Source organism: Drosophila navojoa, chromosome 2 (assembly GCF_054131105.1).
Source record: "Drosophila navojoa isolate 15081-1374.11 chromosome 2, UAZ_NAV_1.0, whole genome shotgun sequence".
Lineage (NCBI taxonomy): Eukaryota > Metazoa > Arthropoda > Insecta > Diptera > Drosophilidae > Drosophila > Drosophila navojoa.
Genome location: NC_142890.1, coordinates 30,720,678 through 30,745,468, shown reverse-complemented (window position 1 = coordinate 30,745,468; position 24,791 = coordinate 30,720,678). Strand labels below are relative to the sequence as shown.

Below are 24,791 nucleotides of genomic sequence, written 5' to 3'. Positions count from 1 at the left end.
CAGTAGAAGCAGTACGTTGGAAAATTATTTCGCTTAAAATATTTTCTATTATTCTATTTTTTCTTAATATTATACATATCATATTATACTTTTGGCCAAAATATTTAAAAGAGCATATAAGATAAATAATAATATATAAATAAATAATAAAATAACAGTAAGCAGCGACTGCGCTTGGGCTGCGCTGCAGTGTGGCAATATTATGGTAATTTATTTGTTGAATAATTTCTTTTGTCATCATATGGTTAAAATGTGTGTACATTTCAAAGCACAAGTCTCTAGTGTTTGAAATACGTTTTTACATATTGGGGGCGAAAGGGGCGAGGTATCCAAAATCTGTTGATTACAAAATGTTTTCATCATATGTATATACAAAGTAAATCTGAAGTCTCCACGTCTAATAGTATTCTAATGAAGCTCAAAAAACAAAATCAATTTTTCGATTATTCTCGATAAAAAGGTTATCGGATGAGTAACCGAAAAAATAAAGCAAACTCGAACTGCGTATGGTATACACGAGTATGCACAAAAAATTTCAGCTCTCTAGCTCTTATATCATCTGAGATCTCGGCGTTCATACGGACGGACGGACGGGCGGGCGAACGGACGGACAGACGGACAGGGCTATATCGACTCAGCTCGTCGTGCTGATCAAGAATATATATACTTTGTGGGGTCTGCGATTATTCCTTCTGCCTGTTACATACTTTTTCACAAAAACATTATACCCTGATTTCCCATTTTCAATGGGTTCAGGGTATAAAAACTAGAGTGCATATGCCTGCGTATTAAAAAGCTAGTTCTATTCGCACACACGTATATGTGTGTTTATGGATGATGCAAAAATGTCGAAATGGGCAGTCATAATATGAAATGCGCAAATACATGGAAACGCTCACTTGCAGAAAAAGACACAAACACACAAAACCGTTAGGCGTCCAGGCGAATTGTGAAGTTGACTCTCGAATATTTTCAGACTTCAGCCAACACAAATACAAATGCAAGGGCAAGCCACAAACAAACAAAACACTTGTACATCCCACACATTGGCGCTTGAGCTCGGCAAACTGTCCTTGCCCATGTCCTCTATAATGATATACAGGTCATTCATCATATCAACACGCAGCATGAGAAAATTATTTGCCGCAGCCGCAGCCTAAACAACGCCGAAGCAGATGGCAATAAGTGTAAGCACCATTGGCAACAACAGCAACAATGATGCTAGCAGCTTACAGAGCATTGGCTCGCGCACTCGCTCTCTTTCCTTTCACGCCTGCAATAAAATGTTGCCAGCTGCTGAGCAGCATGCTGCAAACTTCTTAGCAGCATGCTGCCAACCATTCATTACTTTCGTCTCTCAACAGGTTGTGCCTTAATGTTGCTAAGCCTGAGCCTCTGCAAGGCAGATGTTGATGTTGCGGTACTCATGAGTCATGACTACACCACTTTAGCAGTTGCGGCAGACACATTGTCGCAATGTGGATCGCATCAGTCGTCGGCAGCACCCTTAGCACTAAAGGTCGCGCGCGAGTCGCGGTCGCTGTGCAATTGTACTTAAGTGAATGTGCGTTGTTATTGATGTACCTCGAGTTGACAGCGAACGAAACAAAAGATTTAAGCGCCAAGATAATAGTAAAGTTATGCAAAGCTGAAAATAAATAAATAAAGGGATTCAGTGTATTTTTTAAATTTATGTTTCGGGCTTCAAAATAACTGTTTTATAAATTGACAAAGTATATTAAAAAGTTAAAGTATAATTATTCAACATCAACTAAACCACTATCATTAGTGGTTTTTAATTATATAGTTAGTCATATTTATATGTAATTAATAATAAATAAATAGAGATAAGCCCTGTAAATCAAGTGTTATCAAAAAATTAAATTAAATAAATTACTTGTGAGTAAAGAAGTGTCAATAAGTGTGAAAAATATCGTCCTCAAATATTTATTAATAATATTATTATGTATATCATGAAACTATCGTTTTTGGTTAATAACGATTTAATATTTATAAGCATTTTGTCGTATGCTGCTTTAAAATGATAAGTGAATAATAAACTTTCTTTCTTTGTGTGCTTAACCTACAGAAAATAAATTTTCGATGGTCTATTAAGATTTAATTTTGTGACATCATTTACTAAAAACAGAATGAAAATAATAAAAGATTTCAAAGAAAAAAGTGAAAAAAATTGTTTAATTACAAGAAATTAGTAGTGACGTCTGTGTATACGAAATATTTAATAATCAATTTAATTTAAGAAAAGTGCCAGCAAGCGCAATGCGTCACAGCGACCCCAAGTATTTCTTCGATTTTTTTCGGCTCATACTACGAAAATAACTATTTGCTACGCCCAGGTAGTGGGATGGATTTAGTATTCATAAAAGCCGATTAATCTTTCGCCCACAAAGACTTCCAATAGAAAGCACAGGAGTTAAGCATAGAACAGATAATTAGACCCGCAAAAGTGGCATTTACAACTCCTGCTTCCGCTTTTCGAACTCCTCCCGTTGCTGCTGCTGCTGTAGTTATCCAAGCCCTCTTGCCTACACGTCCAGCCATATAGCGCTCATTGGAAGTGCAGTGAAATAAATTGACGTAACCAACGATTAACGGTTTCCCTCTTTGAGCGTTCCTCTCTCCCCACGTACCCAAAAGATAATGTCGGAAATTGTGGATACAGAACTGCTGGTGAACTGCACAATTCTTGCCGTGCGTCGCTTCGAGCTGAACAGCATTGTGAACACAACGCTGCTGAATAGCCTCAATCGTACCGAGGTGGTTAGCCTTCTATCTGGCATCATCGAGAACCGAGATAATCTCGGTAGCATCAGCGAGGCAAAGTAAGTTGTGACGGTACCCAAGGCACAGACAGACAGATACATGTTGACATGAAGTTTTAATTTACCTCCCGAATTCAGTTCCCATTTTGATAAACGTTAATTTAAATAACTTATTTTAAACTATGTTCAGTTTGATTATTATAACCCTGAACCCATTGAAAATGGGAAATCAGGGTATAATGGTTTTGTTAAAAGTATGTAACAGGCAGAAGGAGGCGTGGCAGACCCCACAAAGTATATATATTCTTGATCAGGGCGACAAGCTGAGTCGATTTGGCCCTGTCCGTCTGTCTGTCCGTCCGTCCGTCCGTCCGTCCGTATGTATGAACGCGTCGATTTCAGAAGATATAAGAGCTAGAGACTTCAACTTTTTTTTTAAATGTCCGTATATATCACGCGCATATCGAGTTTATCACTAAAAAACGATAACTCATTCCGATACTTTTTTATCGATAAAGAACCTTATCGAAGATCACTTAAAAAATTATATCTCCTACATCTTTCAAGCTAGAGTCTCCAAACTTAAAATATATATAAAGATGTATTTTATACAATTTCGATTTTTGTTAAAATTTACCCTCCACCCCTAAATCCACCCCCTCACCTTCATCTTTGTAAAAGTCGTATATCAAATACTAGAGACTTGTGCTTCGGTATACACATACATTTTAACATTATGATTACGTTCTGAAAGTTTCATTACGATCGTACGTCTAGAAATTAAATTATTCAACAAATAAGTTCTCATAATATTGCCAACACTGCAGCGCAACCCAAGCGCAATCGCCTGTATATGTGAGTGTGTTTGTTTGTATGCGTGTGTGTGTGCGTTTGTTTGTTTGTATTCGTGTGTGTGTCTGTGCTATTTATTATTGAAATATCAGTTGCTTGTAGGGTTCAGGGGATCTCGTAGTCGAGCAGTCTCGACTAGAGCTTTCTTTCTTGTTTAATTTAGATACTCACAAATTATTAATATAAATTAATTGAATATAAATAATTGATGAATACTCGCTCTTTACGAAAAATAAATCTCATTTTTCGTGAATATGTTTTGGCGGTTACTGACTCGTATATTCCTTTATCTAGTGTAGTATTTTATAAATAAATATACATAAATGGCACATTAATTTGAATTAATTTTAACAACAGCACATTTTAACTGATGAGATTTTTATTATCGTTTATCCATGCAAATTCTGTTCAGGTCAGCGAACATTTAGCAGGCATATAATTTATATTTAAATAATATTCTATAAAGTTCTAGAGAAAATTGCTCAGCTCAGCTCAGAGCTAAAATTAATGTTAGAAAAACTATCAAAAATAAGTAAGAACGTTCCAGTCAGGCGTTACTAACTGCAGAATACTCATTCACACCTCATAAGCTATTTAGTGCTAAGTTTAGCTCTAATACTATAGAAAGTTCAGGTTTTTTTTTCAATTTGCCACGCCCCTACTGGGAGGTACGGTAACATAAATTCAAAATTTCAGTTCTTACGCTAAGAAAATGTGAAAATTACGGGTTATTTTTTGATATGCCTCGCCCCCAAAGAGGCGTAACAATATTATTTGGGAAATCGATAAAGGAGGTTACTGGTAACTTAACTATAAAAATTTGAAGCTTCTAGCTTTTATACTTTAGGATATATAAACTACTGCATTTTTCCACGCCCCTTTGGGCGGAGATAAGTCCATCATAGCTCGTTGGACTTAGGAGATCAACCTGCCTATATATACAAAATTTCAGGTCTCTAGCATCAATAGTGCCTCAAATATAGCAGAATTTGAAAAATCACTATATCTTCAGGTCCGATTTGCCACGCCCCTAGTAGGCATAGTTATATAATTTGTCCACCTATTTGTAAAGCATCGAAACATTAGCTCACGTGCAAAATTTCATCATTCTAGATTTACAACATTGGGAGATACAGTTCTATCCGATTTGCCACGCCTCCAATCGGCGGAGATATATCCGCCATAGCTGGTGATCTTGGGTGGTCGACGAGAATCTACATTTCAAATTTCAGCTTTCTAGCTCTTCAACTAACATGATTTTTGGTATATCGGAAAATGCATTTTCCGATTTTCCACGCTCCTAGTGGGCGGATCCGGAAAATTTTAACACTTCATAAATCGGAGATATATACGAGTATATGTCCCGAATTTCAAGTCGCTAGCTTATATAGCGCCGAAATAGACTGCGTTCATACGGGCAGACTGACAGACGGACGGACAGCAAGACGGACATTGCACAAAACCAATGTACTCATTTCACTTTCGTGAATGAGTATAAAAAGTAAAGTAAAAACAAGTAAGAGCGTTGCAGTCGGGCGCTACCGACTGCGGAATACTCATTCACAGTCCGTATACATGATGCTATGTTTACAAAGGGGCATTTATTCTTATTTCAAATTTAATTTGGCTTTAAAAAAATTTAGTACAAAACAATTATGCTTTTTGATTATATTGTAGCTTTTGGTAATTTTTATCGAGTAATCGATAATTATTATATTGATCGTGCACTTTTTGAGTACAAATGTATGGTAATTTTCGTTAATAGCTTTCGGTCACACCTATTGCAGATTCTTAAGCGTTTGCTTACATTACAAAAGCGCGCATGTATGTACGCATATATGCATGTATATGTACATATGTACATAAGCCTGCACGCATATGTAGCATCAAGCATTCCAGCCTTTCTTATGCACGCGCTCATTTGTATGTGTGTATGTATTTAATGCAAATTTATCATCCGCTACTCTGGCTCTTCTTTTCTATAATGCGTCATAACAAGAATCTTATTTTTGGATTTCATTTTAATTACAATCATTGACAGTAGGTGGTGGCGCTGTCAGCAAAGGCGCCGGTTAAATTTGTTTTTGTTATTTTGACAAACATGGCTTGGGTGCGAGTTCAAATCCCGCGGAAAACTCTTTTTTGTAAATTGCAAACTTTATTGTTTTAGCTTCTTTTATATTTTTTAAATATTTAAATTTTATTTTTAAATTTTATAAAAATGAATTCTTCCGTGTTATCAATGCCTATTAAGCCTATTTGTATATTCATGAACATACATAGATAGCTCAAGCATATAAATGCGGCAATTTGATACTACAAATGGCCAGTTCTTAGAAAGAGCTAACGGTAACGTAAATGTGATATTTGAATGCTTACGCTCAAAAAATGTGAAAATTACAGGGTATTTTTCGATATGCCACGCCCCCAAAGAGGCGTGACAATTATTTTTGGGGCATCGATAGAGGAGGTTACCAGTAACTCAACTATTCAAATTTGAAGCTTCTAGCTCTTAAGCTGTAGGAGATATAAAGTTTTGCGCCCCCTTTAGGCGGACATATATCCACTATAGCTTGTTGGACTTGGGTGGTCAACACGCGTATATATACCAAATTTCAAGTCTCTAGCATCAATAGTGCCTAGAATATAGCCAAATTTGAAAAATCACTATATCTTCAGGTTCGTAGACATAAAATTTTTTCATCAGTCATTATAGAATTATAGCATTAGCTAACGTGCGAAATTTCAACGTTCTAGCTTTAGAACCTTAGGAGATACAGTTTTATCTGATTTGCCACGCCCCCAATGGGCGTAGATATATCCACCATAGCTTTTTGGACTTGGGGGATCAACGCGGATCTACATACCGAATTTCTAGCTCTTCAACTTCTTTCTAGCTCTTCAACTAACATGATTTTTGGTATATCGGAAAATGCATTTTCCGATTTGCCACGCCCCTAGTGGGCGGATCGGGAAAATTTTAACACTTTATAAATCGGAGTTATACACGAGTATGTTTTCCAAATTTCAAGTCTCTAGCTTCAATAGCGGCGAAATGAACTGCGTTCATACGGACAGACGGACGGACAGCAAGACGGACATTGCACAAAACCAATATACTAATTCACTTCGTGAATGAGTAAAACAAGTAAGAAAGCTCTAGTCGACACTGCTCGACTACGAGATCCCCTGAACACTTCGAACAACTGATATTTCAATATTTCCCATTTTCAATGGGTTCAGGGTATAACAAGTAAGAAAGCTGTAGTCGAGACTGCTCGACTACGAGATTCCCTGAACCCTACAAGCAACTGATATTTTAAGAATAATTAGCACACACATACGCACATACACATACAAACAAACACACGCACACGCATATACAGGCGATTGTGCTTGGGTGCGCTGCAGTCTTGGCAGTATTATGAGAATTTATTTGTTGAATAATTGTAATTCTATACGTACGATCGTAATGAAACTTTCAGAACGTGATCATATTAAACGTGTGTATATTTGTATTTGAAATACGCCTTTTAAAAATATGAAGGTGAGGTGGTGGATAAAGGGATGGGGGGTAAATTTTAACAAAAATCGAAATTGTATAAAATTCATCTTATGTTTTAAATTTGGATAGTCTAGCTTTAAAAATGTGGGAGATATAATTTTATAACTGATTTTCGATAACGTTTTTATCGATAACAAAATAACGGGATGAGTTATCGATTTTTAGTGATAAACTCGATATGCCCACGCTATGTACGGACATTTAAAAAAAATTTGAAGACTCTAGCTCTTATATCTTCTGAGATCAACGCGTTCATACATACGGACAGACGGACAGACAGACAGACGGACAGGGCCAAATCGACTCAGCTTGCCGTCCTGATCAAAAAGATATATACTTTTTTAGGGTCTGCCACGCCTCCTTCTGCCTGCTACATACATTTCAACAAAACCATTATACCCTGACTTCAGACTTCTACAAATATTTAAAAATTCTCGATTATTTATTTTTTCTAGTGCTGTTACAGAAATGTACAATTACTCACTAGAAGTGAACGAAATCAAACTTGAGCTGAAAAATGCAAACAAAATGACATGAAGAATTATTGTTCTACGAAAAATGATAGTGTAAATACAAGTAGGGAATATTTCCCAACGCCAACTGAAAAAACTGCAAGAATAAATGTTGACAGACTCGAAACTAGGGTGGAACCATTTCCACCCAAATTCACGTTAACACTTTAGAGATTTCACTTTAAACTTTTGCGAACTTTCTGGGAAAAACTGTGCGTGTAATAATATTATTTTAAAAAAATAATAATAATAATTTGGGTGCCTCCAAATTCTGAATGAATTGTCTCTAGACACAATTTATTGACATTTAAATTGAGCTCGAAGGACTGCATGGCTTGAACTACATTATATGAAGATGTATTTTATGAAAGTCTATTCCAAAGTAAATAATCTTAACTTAACTAATTGAAGACTCTTCCTTAACCCTCTGGTTAAGTACTCTGTTTGATGTACAGGGTTGTTCAATTATCATTAATACTCTGTTACAACAATTGTTACAGATATTCGATATGGGCCTAAGTTTCATTATCCTAAAGAACATTTTCCTGCTTACTTTGTCTACTCAATTAGCCATTGTGTTCTAATTATCACGCAAATTTTTCCATTACATAAGTCTATGTGTGCACATAAATTTAATTAGTTTGGCGCTCGCACATTAAATTATTCAAACTGCTCCTATCCAAATAACTTTTGAGACTTCCTGTACTTTAGCAATTAAACCTTTCAATGGTTCAATACAAAAATCTCGGAGAACGTTTTGTAAAACTTTTTCCATTATGCCCATTTTTATGCTGAGGACGAACAATGAGTTAACAATGAGTTCATTGCGTGCATGGTTACCAGATACTCATTGTTTGTTTACATGATATAAAATAGGCATCTTTTCAACTTAAATATATATTACTTGCTTTAAGGTTTTGTTTACCTATCTCTCGCATAGCAAATATTTACAACAAATAGATATGCTCTCCGAGCATTTGTTCAGCGCATACTAATTGAAAAATTTAATTTAAATGCATGCAAATTCGAATGTAAATCTAATAAAATCAGTTTTAGATGTGTATACTTGTAAGTATACACATGGAGGTTTTTTCAGAAATTTATTTTACATAATTTATTTCATTTTATTATATTAAAAAGCATATGTTTTATATACATACATATATTATACCTGTTTAATTCAGTTAAACAATTAAAATAGTGTGTTCGCAGTGTACTGTTCGCATACAAATAAAATGCGCTCCATAATGGGGGCTCAAGTAACATATAAGTATAAGTATTGTCTCCCTTAATAATGTCAGTCTGCAATACTAAAATACCCTATTGCTATATTTTCCAATAGGCTTATCTCCAGTTGTCACCAGGTACTTTGGTCACATTGTACCTTTATTATCTCGTTAGCTAACAATAATTAAGTAAAAGCTGGACGAAATCTAATTGGTGCTCGTGAAAATATTTGTTTTCTTGCAGGAACTGAGCTGAATAGAAGTTAACGTAACTTGAAAACTAGCTATAATGGAATATTAACTTTTTCTACTGAAACTTTTCTAATTAGCTTGTAAGGCTGTAACTCTTAGATCTTGCATTGAGCACTACTGAATTAGAATATATATATATATGAGTATATATATATATATATATATATATATATATATATATATATATATATATATATATATATATATATATATATATATATATATGAGTAATCGTTTATATATTGTGACGTGATATTGTATAAGGGAGAGAGAAGCAAAGAATGAGAGGAAAAAGGATAGAGCGTATAGCTTATATTTGTTTACAAATAGGACACTGAACATCAGTTTTTTTTTTTTTGGTAAAAATAGGAAAAAATGCTTTGTGCACCGTCAGTCAGGTCGTCATTCTGACCGGTGTGTCGGACTGCATGCTGCAACTGCTCTAAATGAGCGTTACCCTCTATGTGCCTGCGTCCAGGTCATACTTCTTTCGCCGCAGAACCTTTTCATAGACTTTGTTCCAAGCATCTATGCTGCTGCACATTTGCTGTACTAATAATCACTTTGCTCCCACATATATATATATATATATATATATATATATATATAAACATTAGCCAATTTATTTTTTGGCCGCTAAATTTAGCCGTGTCAAACAAAAACGCTCGCATTTCAAAGTGACTATAAGCTTGGGATTAGGGTTATGCGGAAATTCGCAAATTGCTTTTCAGGTGGCATACAGCTGGAGAGAATTGTGCCACGAACAATAATTGAATTCACTACGAGAATCTTTCCAACTAATCTCAAACAGCACAAGTTTCACAAACAGAACATTTAACAACAACTAAAATATGTTCGTGGCAAAACTTTCACAGAAAAAAGATCTTGGAGGTTCTAGTCATGAGTGGCCAACCAGGAGATACCCAGAGCCCCGGCCAATTCGCTTGTATCTAGAGAGTCCACGCAATTACGTCATGGAACAAATTTATATGTAGCTGTCAGTGACATCTGCACCATTTACCACCGAGTCCGGACTCGCCAACCCTTTGAGCGCTTCAGATGCTCGATTCAATGGACGGTTGCCATTTTAAAACTTTTTAATTTTATGGAAAATAGAAAAATTATAGATTATTGCAAATTAACTTACCCATATAGGATGCAAATATAAATATCGCCTTGATTATGAATGTATATATATTATAACCTACATTCTCCTCATTTTTGGGGGTTGTTTAGCCAGTTGGCGTTCTCTATGGAAACTTTTCAGCTTTGTGAATGCGTGTGGTCGGCGGCAAGCCTCAACCACCCCAACAAGCGGTCAGCTGACCACCTGAACTGTGTCTGTATTAAGCTCATTATAAGGCCTTTGGCATGAGGCTTAGACGCAATCAACGTGTCAACAAATGAAAACATTTGCAACTTCAACGTGCCCCTGGAACGTGTCCAGCATCAGCTGAGAGCGCTTTTATAAGTGTGTTGTTCTTTCCATTTGTTGGCTTTAGCTTTATGTGAGGTGTCTACGCTCACGTTGCGTATGCGTATTTAATCTGGGCCCACTGCGCCACTAGGCATCCACTAGGCGAAAAGATTGTTGGAATTAAAGCTGCTTGAAAATATTTTGTTTTGGCATTTTTATGTTAAGGACTTTTCATGCGCTTATTGATTTTGATGCGCAACGAATGACAAGGATCGGAATTTTGGCCAATGGCATTCAATGATGTTCTTTGGCGCTCAATATTTGCTGTTTTTATGGCTGGGTCCCGAATCCAATCACAGTTTATGAGTGCACATAAAAATAATTTAGAGTACTTCAAGCTGAACCAGAAGCCAACGCTAACTGTTTGCCGTTGCTCCTGCACAATAACAAAACAGCAGAAGGACACAAAAGGATAACTCGTTCCGGTCAAGTGCGTGCGCAGCCAAATGTTACCCCAGCAAAAATGTCAGAATGTGCCCGGACAAATACTCTTACAATTATTCCACTTACTTATTCTGCTACCTACCTCAAGGCTGATAAAGCGTCAATTTCTCCCTCGCTATTCCCTCTCCAGGCTTCCAGCCAGAAATTTGCATATGACAGATTTTTCAATTACGTTTTTTTTTTTTTCCCCCTTTATATTGTCCGAAACCCATTTGCTGTTTTATGGGTGTTTTTCAGAATAATTGCTCTAATGAAATTTCGGTAGAAGTAGAGGTCAACAGCTATGTATAGGTCAGCTCTGTCAGGCACTTCTAGTAAATGCTCGACTTTTAAATATCCTCTAAAATAATAAAGACTCTATAATCTTATAAACAAAATATCCAGTATATTACAAATATTTCAAGTTGTATATTTTTTTTATACCCATTGAAAATGGCAAACCAGGGTATAATGAATTTGTTGAAATGTCTGTAACAGGCAGAAGGAGGTTTGGCAGACTCCACAAAGTAGGGTCGATTTGTATGTCCGCCCGTCTGTCGGTATGTATGAAGGCGTCGACCTCAAAAGATATAAGAGCTAGAGACTTCAAAATTTCTTTAAAATTTCCGTATATATAGTATAACCTTATCTAAACAAGTAAGAAAGCTCTAGTCGAGACTGCTCGACTACGAGATCACCTGAACCCTTCGAGCAACTGATATTTCAATAATAATTAGCACACACACACGCACATATACAGGCGACTGCGCTTGGGCTGCGCTGCAGTGTTGCCAATATTTTGAAAATTTAGTTGTTGAATAATTTTATTTCTTACGTACGATTTTAATGAAACTCAGAACGTAATCATAATGGTTGAATGTATGTATATACCGAAGCACAAGTCTCTAGTTTTTGATATACCCTATACCCACCCCCGCACCCTCATATTTATAAAAGGCGTGTTTCAAATATTAGAAATTTGTGCTTCGGGATATACACACATTATGATATTGTTGGGAAATTCATGCATAAACACGAGGCCTAATCCAGTTTATTGCTTGCTCTGCCCTAAATACCTAATTAAATTGAAAATGTCACTGACTAGAAATACATTAGTGAGCATTTTATGGCAGCAATGTTTAACGCATTGTTCTGTGGCTGCTCAACACTTCTGACAGCAATGCGAGTTTCAAAAGGGAAAAGCCAAAACAATGAACTACACAAATCTCGGCCATAAATCCAAATTGAAATGGGGCGGATTTGCATTGCAAAAGTAGTGGGCATGACCCAAAATGTAAGAGCTCATACCCTGTAATTACTTAAAATGTGAAAGTATTGTATAATATCGCGATACGTAAGAGATAGAAGGAAACGATGCTGGATCCACAGAATATTAATATTACATATGTATATATATATATATATAGGATAGATTGAAAAGTAATGTATAATGTAATATGCAAAGTACAGAGAGGGGGAAGGTAGCTGCATTTATAGTACATATGTACGTATGTACATATTTATCAGAATACACAATTCCTGGAAATTAACGTGAAATTTGAAATATATATTGCCTTACTATGAAATTGGTAAATTATACTTGCCATGAGTATCTGCATTCAAGTACTTTTCCGTCATTCCGAGTTATCTACTCTTAAACAGTTCTAGAGAATAAAGTTCTCGGTCTTGACATCTATACGCGATTGCCTCCATGCGGAGTTACGATGAATTCAGGGTAATTGCTTCCAGCATATTCCCGTCAAGAATAGCCTATTTGCTTCTTTTTTTTTTTTTTGGGCCGAACTGTCGATAACAAAGGGACCAGTGATGCGATCGAATAGCCATGATTCTGACAAGGCAACTCGTCCTCGGTCATTTGTCAAGCATCGGTGGGCATTAAAGGATTGCTTTATCAGTAATCGGATTTCGGCGTAATGTATTTTCAGAATTGATTGGTTTTGCAGCATAATATTTAAAGGAAGCTGGCATTAAAATCTAATTTAATAGCGCTAATAAACAGAACAGTTCCGCTGATTAAATATTGGGGAGGACTAAAATAAAGCTTGTAAGTTTGAGTTCGCTTAACTCTAAAGTACCTCTATTTATGAGTACCCCGCTTATAATGTCATTCCCCTTTTGTGCTCAAAAGCTGAATTGAGTTTCGATTCTGTTGCCAGAGGCTGTCTTGAGCTTCTATATAATTTTGTGCTGGCTTATTATCTATTTGGCAACGTGACTCTCAACTTTTACAGCTCGTATCGTGGCCATCATGAGTTAGCGAGTGCTGCAACTTTTCCCGTTACCATTAGCAACATTACCCTTAGTATCTTTAAGGTAGTCCGCGCTTGACTTGCGGTTGCCAATGCAGGGGCTACAACAACAACTGCGGCTGCAACTGGGATTGTGAATGCGACTGTGACAAAGGCACAAAACCGCGAAACCTCTCAATTTGGGCTGCCTGTTCGGCGCGCATGAAACATGAAATATGCAGCGTAGTGTGCCAAATGTCGACTGAAACAGAAGTTTATTTAAAATGCAGCTGCAAATTACCAACAGCGAATTTCAACTCTGAAATCTGCAATACATATGACATATCTGAAAGCACAGACACTATTCTATTATTAGTTGCGGGCCCCGTCTAGCTCTCATACGCCCGACAGCTATGTAGGTGCGAATTTAATGCTGCTACGAGGAAACTATTTAATTGAATAATTTGCACCCTAATGGGGGTAATTTGCTGTCGCCGCACCTGCGCCTGCCGCCCCTGCGAATGTGTATAATAAACGTGGCACACGTTACCGCAGTTTGCACTATGATTAATGTCAACTTCTGTCTTGAGCGCAATTTGCTTCAAGCCCTTAAAGGTGGGCTATATTATTATTTTAAATGCCTGCTAATAACTGGTAAGATACTTGCTACTTGGATTTTGACTAACTACATTGAATTGTAAACAACTTGCATGCTTTTCCATTCAAATTTTCTTTGACAGCCAGAGCAGTTTGAGGTCTGGCAGTTTGCATTTGCAAAAGATTAAAATTGCGACATTTCTAATAATTTTTATTTATATATATTTTTTTTTGTATACATAATTGAATCGCTCTTAGCTGACATAAGCTTTAAGCAAAATGAAATCCGAAATATCTGATAAATTTACAAATATAGTTTTAATAAATTTTACAATTGCATTGAATTTATTGCACAGAATAAATCTACAATTATTTATTATTTTAATGTTTAATATTTAAAGTCCTATTTTAAGTCCCAATATTCAAACAGACCGCCTTTTTACTGACTTATATTATCTTATATTTATCTTTAAGCTATTATAACAGCTTCTACGGCTTAGCATATTTCTGCAAAAATATCTAGAGCAGAAGGATATGCTTTATTTGCGATTTTAAATGCACTTAAACCTGTAGCTGACAAGCAAATTTATTCTGATTTAAGATATGCAATTGCATTGCAATCAGAGTAGATTCTTTTTTGGAACTTTCTGAAATGTCAAAAACATTTGAAAGCTTGACACTTGTGCTTCATGATGGTTTATATACTGGATATTCGTGTTGCTGTTTTGGCGCCTTGTCTAAAATTTGCATAAGAAGCAAAATTGATTGCGTGCCAAGCTCTAAGAGAACTCGATGCCAAATTTACTTCCGCTCACACTTTAACCCGTCGTCCAACATTTGCTTTGCGAAATGCCGATAAATATTTTAATTTAAGTACACAAATAACATAATAATAATGGAACACTGGGGTCTTTATCAAGTCCCCTAGCAAAAGTAAAATGTGCTTGGTCAACGGAAATACTTAGTATAGTTTTGCTTTAGCCTCGGCTTTCGCTGCCATGCATGCTTGTTGATATTACTATAATGACAACAATTATATATTTTCGGGTCCAGGGATTATGTAGAGTGAAATTATAATAAAATCAAAATTAAGTTAATGGGGCACACAAAGCTAGATATGGTAATCATCAGCTCCGAATTCGCTTAAATTTGATCAGCAATTTAGATTATGGCAAACACCAAGAGGCAAATGCTTTAAATTCACGATTTTAAAGCTCTCAGTTTTGTTTCGGCTTTTTTTTTTCAATTATTAAAGTTGTTATAAACAACAATTACCATAATTACGTGCTGTTCGTGTTGGGCTTAGAGATGGCAACAGGCCGGATTCGCCCAATGGAAACACGAGACGAGCACAAACTGACGGTTTTGCAGAATTTTTAATGCAAATTAAATGAACTGTTTTAAGACGCAATCATATAAATCAATGGCTTTAAAGTTGTATATTTTTTGTTAGACACAAAAATCAATAATATTAAGGCCAGAGTTGTGTTTTTGTATTAGCCAAGCATTATAAATGATGTCTGATCAACTTAAACTTTTAAACTTCTGTATACAAAACTGACATTTAAATTTTTGTGAAAAAACGTTCTGGTATGGGTTATAATAACAATATTTTTATATATTATCAAAAAGCTTTTTATGATTATTTTTGAAAAGATTTTAAATGGCTTCTTGCTTATGGCCCAACAGCTTAAACTGTTTATTTAATTATTAAAGACCCGTTTTTCTGAAACTGAGAATTAACCCGCAAATAGCTGGCGCATACATATATAGGCAAATAAACATATATACACATGATATATGTATATATAGTTTAATATATATTATATATATATAGCTTTTTGTTGAGTAAAATAGTTGTGGAACAGAAAGTATATAATATGTGTATATTAAATATTTGACATTTCCTGTAATCAGATACTCCCCGCATGAGCCCAGCTCCGGTGTTTTGTACTTGAATGCGGCAGAAAAGTAGGCAACACAAATTGCATGCCACTCAAGAGCAGACAATAACGAAGCGCTTCCGCTTCCTTAGTCCCGTGCAGAACTTTTTCCAATGACAGCTAACCGAGTAAGGGTTTGCGCTTTGACTGGGCTGGGCTCAGTTTAAAATATTAGTAGTGCTCCAGTGTTGGCAAATGCCGCCAAATGCAATTATGCAAATGGAAAGCAGAAATTTTCAATGTACAATTCGCTCTTATATTCACTATGCACACAATTTCATGTGTCCTACCAGTGGCATATGAATTAAAACGGTATTTTAATCAGGCTCTCTGACAAATTGACTGCACCCGCAACTGATTGAAACGAATGCCACAGTTCGTTTTGAGTGTACTCATCATGTTATTTCAACATTGGCTCAATTAGCAAATTTTTTGCAATTTGTTCTGCTCTCGTGCTGCTCAACAGTCAATACAGAACCTGTATGACAACTGCTGTCATTTGCTCGACTGTATGATACTCCTCCTTTGACCCAAAAATAGTTTGATGAAATTAAATTTTCAACTATAGAATCTGCATAAAAGCTCACAATAAGCACATTTTGTTTCTCTCTTTTGTTAAACTGCATACAGACCTTAGTTCATAATGTTAGCTTTTGCTATGGATTTCCTTTCCGATGACAGTTGTTCAGTACTCGGCATATCCAAAACCTTTTAGCGACTCTAGAAATACACTGCACAACAGCATTGATGGCTATTTACCTCGGCAATGAGCATAAGAAACAAACGCAATCACGCTGACAGTTCCACTAAATAGAATATTTATCCTTGTTATTCTATCCTTGCTCAAGCCGTAGAGCTTTCTTCGAGCTTGCGTTGATTGCCATGCATTGTTGCCAATAAGTCGAACGACGACTTGGCCAGAGACGTCCTTTGGAGTAATTAAATCGATATTGAATTCGTCCGGGCTAATTGAGTTAATTATGAGCATGTGCGCTTCGGCTAGCATATAATTATTTGCAAAATTTATATGTAGTCCAAGTCAAAATGACTTAGATAAACTAAGTTTCAAGCGTTCCTTGGGAAGTCTAGTTGGTTGTATTTAATTGAGTTTATCAAAGTAAATATACATATGTCGAGCAAATGAAATTTAAAGAAACTGAATTAAGAAAATTCATATTTAATCAAGCTGTCACAAAACACTGGCATTAAATTAAACCTTAAATTAAAAGAGTAACCTTCGAATCGTATTAGGTGATTGGCATAACTTAAAGTTCAAGCTAACAGAATAAATCCGAGCTCTGCTCATTTTCGAGAAAATCAGAAACTATATTTATTCCGGTGAATAAACAAGACCTGATTTAATCAGATAAACCCAATTCGTAAATGAATTGAAATTAATTATGAAGTATCTAAGCATAACAAAGCTGGGAATAGAAATATAAAAATAGATTAACAGTCTGTATATGTATATGTATGTATTCGTTTGTCTGCACACATATATAGGTGAGCTTATCTAGAAATTTTATATTCCTTTTATAAATTATGTAGTCTTATTTATTCATATTTATAATAATAAAAAATTAAATTTTTGCCAACGAAGTGAAAGGAAAGGGATCAAAAATGCCCAACAGCAATAATAAATTTATCTGTAGTTTATCTATAAACATCCCTTACTCATATAGCTATACTTGAATCTGTCTCTAGACTTTGTAATGAATTATTATTTTATTACTCATCATTAGCAAAATCAGTCCCCGTAGATAGAGTTTTCAGTTCATCGCGCACAGATCGAGCGATTATAGTAGCTGCTTCATTTAATACATCTCATTGAAGTGGCTGGCCGTTGCCTCTGTAACCTGCAATGTAGCGTTTGGCTAATTAATGGGCCTTGCTCTAGTACATAGCTACTGATGAAAATTAAATATTACCTCAGTCTATCACTTAGCTGCTTTCCTGCAAAATTCATCGGCTGCTAAGTGGCTTATCTAGGATTATTGCTCATGTTGAGCGGATGCAGGTCAAACGAAATCACTTAAAACTACAGATTCGATTGCAGCGTTATTGCGTTACTTTCGCATCATCAGCAGTTTCCTTTATCCAATTTGAGCTCAAATTTGAGCTTCATTGAGTTTCATTGTTATTTTAGAGCTGCCTTAGACATACTACGACAGGTGAAGAAATCTGACAGAAAATCAAAGTTTATCTTGTGCATACAGAAAGAAATTCAATTTATCCTGGTAGTTGACAGGTATTTTATGTATTTATATACAATTTTTTTTTAAGATGCTCGAGTTTTTAAAGGCAGCGTTGCAAGCTATACTGACTACCGTATGAAGTATGCTATATTATAGTGATACTATATTTATATATATATATATATATATATTTTTTTTTTTTATATTATATATATTTTTTTTAACTTTCACAGTTCAGATTAAAAAACAAAGAAATTTTACAAATAATCAAAAATTCGGCATTGTTATATTGATATACTTGACTGACTGACTTATGCAAGCCACTATATATATGTAGTTTAATGTGTCACTAATGGAGAACCGTTTAGGTAATGGGGACTGCTGAAGGTTTATTGAACCCACTGTGGCGAAAATTCATTTGTATTTTGATGAGCACACACACACTCACACTCACATTCACGCAAGCACACACCAACATAGCACACTCAGGTGTGCAATCGTGTTCTAGGATCTGTGCAAGCTCGTATTTGCAATTCTGTGTCCGTTGAGCAATAGTTTTTCTTTTGTTTTTATACCCTGAACCCATTGAAAATGGGAAATCAGGGTATAATGGTTTTGTTAAAATGTATGTAACAGGCAGAAGGAGGCGTGGCAGACCCCACAAAGTATATATATTCTTGATCAGGGCGACGAGCTGAGTCGATTTAGCCCTGTCCGTCTGTCTGTCCGTCCGTCCGTCCGTCCCTCCGTCTGTCCGTATGTTTGAACGCGTCGATTTCAGAAGATATAAGAGCTAGAGACTTCAACTTTTTTTTAAAATGTCCGTATATATCACGCGGATATCGAGTTTATCACTAAAAAACGATAACTCATTCCGATACTTTTTTATCGATAAAAAACCTTATCGAAGATCACTTTAAAAATTATATCTCCTACATCTTTCAAGCTAGAGTCTCCAAATTTAAAATGTATATTAAGATGTATTTTAGACAATTTCGGTTTTTGTTAAAATTTACCCCCCACCCCTTAATCCACCCCCTCACCCTCATCTTTGTAAAAGTCGTATATCAAATACTAGAGACTTGTGCTTCGGTATACACATACATTTCAACATTATAATTACTTTCTTTCAGTACGATCGTACGTCTAGAAATTAAATTATTCAACGAATAAGTTCTTATAATATTGCCACACTGCAGCGCAACTCAAGCGCAATCGCCTGTATATGTGAGTGTGTGTGTGCGTGTGTTTGTTTGTATGTGTATGTGTGTGCGTTTGTTTGTTTGTATTCGTGTGTGCGTGTGTGTGTGTGTGCGTGTGCTAATTATTATTGAAATATCAGTTGGTTGTAGGGTTCAGGGGATCTCGTAGTCGAGCAGTCTCGACTAGAGCTTTCTTACTTGTTTTTTATTCATTTTGACATGTGGAAAAGCATGTATGTACATACGTGCATTAAACTTTTTCTCTCTCTTTCTCTCGTTTTATCGCTGTGCAGGGACTTTCTCACTGAATGTCTATTTCCATCGCCCACGCGCCCATATGAACTGCCGTGGGAGCAGAAAACCATTTGGGCCATCGTATTCGGCCTGATGATGTTCGTGGCCATTGCGGGCAATGGCATTGTGCTGTGGATTGTTACAGGTAAGCTCTTAACGCGTTTGCAATTGTTTAAAATGCTCGACTCTGAGCGGCGCTTTAAGACACATCCTGGCCATGTGAACATATGGACTCAACTCGCGGTTCAGAGTCACACAGCTTAGTTGTCAATGCCTCTGAGGAACGAGGCAGGCAATATCCGGTGGCTTTATCTTTGCTTTCACGTCTTAGTGTTTGTGGCATTTTCTTGTGTCTGTTTCTGTCCGCAGGACATCGCAGCATGCGCACGGTCACAAATTATTTCCTGCTGAACCTGAGCATCGCTGACCTGCTAATGTCCTCATTGAATTGTGTCTTCAACTTTATATTCATGGTGAACTCGGATTGGCCATTTGGCTCGATTTATTGCACCATCAACAATTTTGTGGCCAACGTAACGGTTTCAACATCGGTCTTTACCCTGGTCGCCATCTCGTTCGACAGGTGAGTGCTAAGTGTTTGCCATAATCTTCATTGCACCAATATCCGCATCCCCGTCCGCATCCGCATTGGTATCCGTTTTTGCATCCGTTTTGTATATTTGCAGATATATTGCCATAGTCCACCCCCTGAAACGGCGCACGTCGCGTCGCAAGGTGCGTTTTATTCTCATCCTGATTTGGGCACTGAGCTGTGTCCTTTCCGCCCCCTGCCTGCTCTACTCCAGCATCATGACAAAGCAGTAAGTGAAGTGCTTCCACGATTTACATATACACGTATATATGACCTTGCCTTGGCTTTGCAAAGTCAGCGCAGGGCCGGCAGTCTCAGCTGAATATTTTGTTTACTCTCCGGCAGTAATAAACATAAAGAACTTTGTAAGACGAAAGTTCAAGATACTTTTCACGTAGATACTTTCACACACAGAACACCACCCGCAGCTCAATCGCTCGCTGTGGACTTTGAGCATATTTTCATCGATTCACTGATACTCCAGGATGTTATAATAGGTCTCAGCTACTCCCACTCCCATTGTCATTGCCATTGCCATTGCTCAAATATATTGCATTAGCTAACGTTATGAGCACCTGAAGCTCAACAAGGCTCCTGCTGACTTCACATTCATTTGAATTTTACGCAAATTCGCACATTCAATGAACGAAATGGCACGTTCGCTTAATAGAATTGAAGCTTTTAGACTTGTATGACTAAGTGATTGACGGACTGACGGGTAGGAGTGGCACTGGCACACATTCTCGAGATAAAACGTTGCCTAGGCTAATAGACAAGCTAGCTTATACATAGAAGTATTTATGATGTGAGTGGAATAAGAGGGATAATAAACAGGAGAAATTTGATTCTATGGAGAAAATAATTTTTATACCCTGAACCCATTGAAAATTGGAAATCTGGGTATAATGGTTTTGTTAAAATGTATGTAACAGGCAGAAGGAGGCGTGGCAGACCCCACAAAGTATATATATTCTTGATCACGGCGACGAACTGAGTCGATTTAGCCCTCTCCGTCCGTCTGTCCGTATGTTTGAACGCGTTGATTTCAGCAGATATAAGAGCTAGAGACTAGATTTTTTCTTTAAAATGACCGTACATACAGCGCGTAAAGTCGAGTTTATCTTTAAAAATCGATAACTATTCCCGATAGTCTATTATCGATTATAAACATTATCAATCAAGGCAGATGCCACTGTAGCTAATTGTGAATGATATTTAATTTTTCAAATTTGTCAATTATTCAATAGAATATGTGGATCATATGCTGAAAGTTTCATTAAATTTAGTCAAAAAACATGATAATATTTGATTGATAAATCAAGGCAGATGCCACTGTAGCTAATTTTTAATGATTTTTAATTTTTTTAAATTTGTCAATTATTCAATAGAATATGTAGATCATATGCTGAGAGTTTCATTAAATTCAGTTAAGTCAATCGACGTTAAAAAATAACAAAATGTTTGGCCAATTAACAAACGCACGTGCAGCAGCTACAACAGTTTTCCTAAACGTGTGCACACATACATTCAAACTTCTTCTAGTACATTCTTAGAATAATATCAGCAGTTAGTTTGGTTTAGATTTGCTAGATGGCGCTGCAGCTGTGAATCTATTTCAGTTTTGCCATTGCACTTTTGAGTAGTGAGGTGGCGTCGTGATAAAAGGCGTGACGTTCAATCGGGAAGTTTCGGGCTCAAATCCAGGACGTGTCGTAGTTTTTATTGTAATTGTTTCAAAATTTGTATATATTTATTAAATGAAGTAGAAAACTCATTGTTTGAGTAGTGAGGTGGCGTCGTGATAAAAGGCGTGACGTTCGATCGGGAAGTTTCGGGCTCAAATCCAGGACGTGTCGTAGTTTTTATTGTAATTGTTTCAAAATTTGTATATATTTATTAAATGAGTTTTCTACTTCATTTATATTTTTAAATACATCGAAATTGAAATTTTAGCCATACTAAATGTGCGTTTTTATAAGTTTGGTTCAGGGTAATATCTAGTCGAGCACTCTCGACTAGAGTTTTCTTACTGGTTTGTAGCTATATTTGTAGGTACGATTGAATAAATGTGGCTACATATGTATATAGATATTTAAAATTTAGTAATTGAAATCCTAAAAGAAAATTTGGTTGTTGGTGGCTCATGTAATAATACTGAGCAAAGCGAATTAACTTTGCCTAAACAGCTACCACCGACTCCGCATAAACTTAATAAATAATACGCTAAATGACTGGCTTTCGTAAATGACTGGAGCTAGAGTTGTCGAAAAAGTTTGGCAGCTTCCAACACGCACACTGTTGGTAGATTTATAGAGAACCCATAATCTGCAACAAAGAGAAGCCAGAACCAATTCGACCTTGAGTTATCGGTTGAAATATCGAAAAGCCGAAAGAAATAGCAAAAATTATATTATCCGGCTACGAAGCAAGGTAAAACATATATAAAGTCAGCAAAATATAAACAACCCATTTATTCATTTGCTATTAACAATGCAGTTAAGTGTTTATATAACAGCCATTGAGATCCAATTAAAACTGTAAATATTTTTGAACTCGTTAATTGTAATTTAATGCGCAATAAGGTCAAATACTTGTAAATGCACAAATACATTCATATGTCGAATCTATTGAGGTGCAAGTATAGTCGTAAAGCTGGCAATTTGAATGTTCGAGTTGGCCGAAAATTAGCTCAATTAATCACCTGGCTGACAATCGCGTGCCTAACGAGCTCCTCGGACTGAGTGGATTGTTGGCAAATCTTCAATTTGCCAAATTAGATGTTTATAAAAAGGCAGCTCTAGTGAAAAGGCGATTTTAAGGTGTCGCTTACCGTCTAGGGGGAAGGACGCTTCGCACCTAACTTTTGGGCCGTGATAATTTCTCAAGGCACTTCGGGCTGAGTTCGCTTTCATAGTGATTAAATTATGTTGCAAAGTGTTTGGCGTCGCAGCAACCCAAGCTACCTTTATACACAATGTAAATTCCATTAGGGCGCTCATTTAGAGCAATTAACATTATCCGAGACAACGAACGGGTGATGATTTGTAAAATTACTTGGCAGCTATTATAACGGAAAGTCGCGTACAGTCTGCTTTATGATGTGGCCCGACGGACGTTACCCGACGTCGATGACCGACTACGTGTAAGTACTGCAGCGCCTTTCAGCTCTACTAAAAAAGGTAACTGTGAGCACTCCTCAATTGGCAGCTACAACTTGACTCTGTTGGTGCTGACCTACGGCATACCGATGATCGTAATGCTCGTTTGCTACTCGCTAATGGGCCGAGTGCTGTGGGGCAGTCGTTCGATTGGCGAGAACACGGAACGCCAGATAGAGTCGATGAAGTCGAAGCGAAAGGTCGTCCGCATGTTCATCGCCATCGTCTCCATCTTCGCCATTTGCTGGCTGCCCTACCACATGTTCTTCATCTATGCATACCACAACAACCAGGTGGCATCCACGAAGTACGTGCAGCACATGTATCTCGGCTTTTACTGGCTGGCCATGTCCAATGCCATGGTGAATCCGATCATCTACTACTGGATGAACAAGAGGTAAGCATTTAATTGAAGGAGATAATTTTGTAATTAATTTATCATTTTACAGATTCCGCATGTATTTTCAACGGATCATTTGTTGCTGCTGCTTGGGTCTGACGCGCTATAAGTTTGACTCGCCGAAGAGTAGGTTGGTGAACAAGAACAGCTCGAATCGAAACACTAGAGGTATGTAACTGTAGCTCTATCATGTGATACATCAAATCGACATATACATACATATGTGTTTGTGGTGTGTGTGTGTGTGTGTAGTGGAGACCAAAAGTCAGTGGAAGCGCAGCACAATGGAGACGCAGATCCAGCAGGTGCCCATCACATCGTCGCGGGAGAGGCAGGCGGTGGGGGCAGCACTGAACCACATGGCCGTAGAGTGCGTCATCGAGAGGCCAATGGATGACAATAGCTCGCCCATTTGTCTATCTATAAACAACAGTGCGGGCGAGCGTCAGCGAGTGCGAATTAAATACATTTCATGTGATGAGGACAACAATCCGATTGAGGAAGCATCCGAGAGCAGCAGCAACCACAGTCATGGTCACAGCCATAATCACAGTCACGGTCGCAGTGGCAGTCACACTCACGCTCACAGATGCAGTCACAGCCACAGCCAAAAGACGACAGGAACTCAGGAACTGTGATGGACAAGTTTCAAAGCGGATTCGCCTTCTTCGAGAGCCACTCAAAAAAGAAAAAGTTTCATTGTAAATACGAATATTAGCGAGATTATATGAATTTTTAGAGTCTAATAAAATACGTTCTAGTGCAGTCCATTTTGTACTTACCAAAGCATCATCGAAGTTTTTAAAATAAATCTATAGGTCTAAATTTACTGTAGTGGCCCGAATATGAATGTCTTTGTGAATCGTTACTTAATACAATTGTATGTATTTGAAGTTGTTAAGTGTGAGTTTTGATTAGTTTTAAAATAATTATTTTGTATTTTTGTTTTGTTATGAACAGAAAAGTTTGAGCTCGATATTTATATTTGTATATATAAATATAAAGATAAATATGTATTTGTGTAAATTGTGAATAAATCGTAAAATTTGGTGAAATTTTCAAAAGTTGTCA

The 24,791-nt window shown here is 36.7% G+C and overlaps 1 protein-coding gene and 1 long non-coding RNA gene across 2 annotated transcripts in view; one reads left to right on the top strand and one right to left on the bottom strand.

Annotated features, from left to right (window-relative positions):
- Positions 1-24,791, bottom strand: part of LOC149092461 (uncharacterized) — a 46,985-nt gene that overhangs the window by 12,203 nt on the left and 9,991 nt on the right. The window lies entirely within an intron of this gene.
- TkR86C (Tachykinin-like receptor at 86C) lies at positions 2,276-24,537 on the top strand. The gene is made up of 8 exons (XM_089265608.1): positions 2,276-2,843; positions 19,570-19,715; positions 19,940-20,153; positions 20,257-20,391; positions 23,224-23,304; positions 23,370-23,717; positions 23,770-23,888; positions 23,973-24,537. Exons 1-8 carry the CDS (start codon positions 2,662-2,664, stop codon positions 24,356-24,358), a joined length of 1,611 nt encoding a protein of 536 aa, XP_089121734.1. The 5' UTR covers positions 2,276-2,661; the 3' UTR covers positions 24,359-24,537.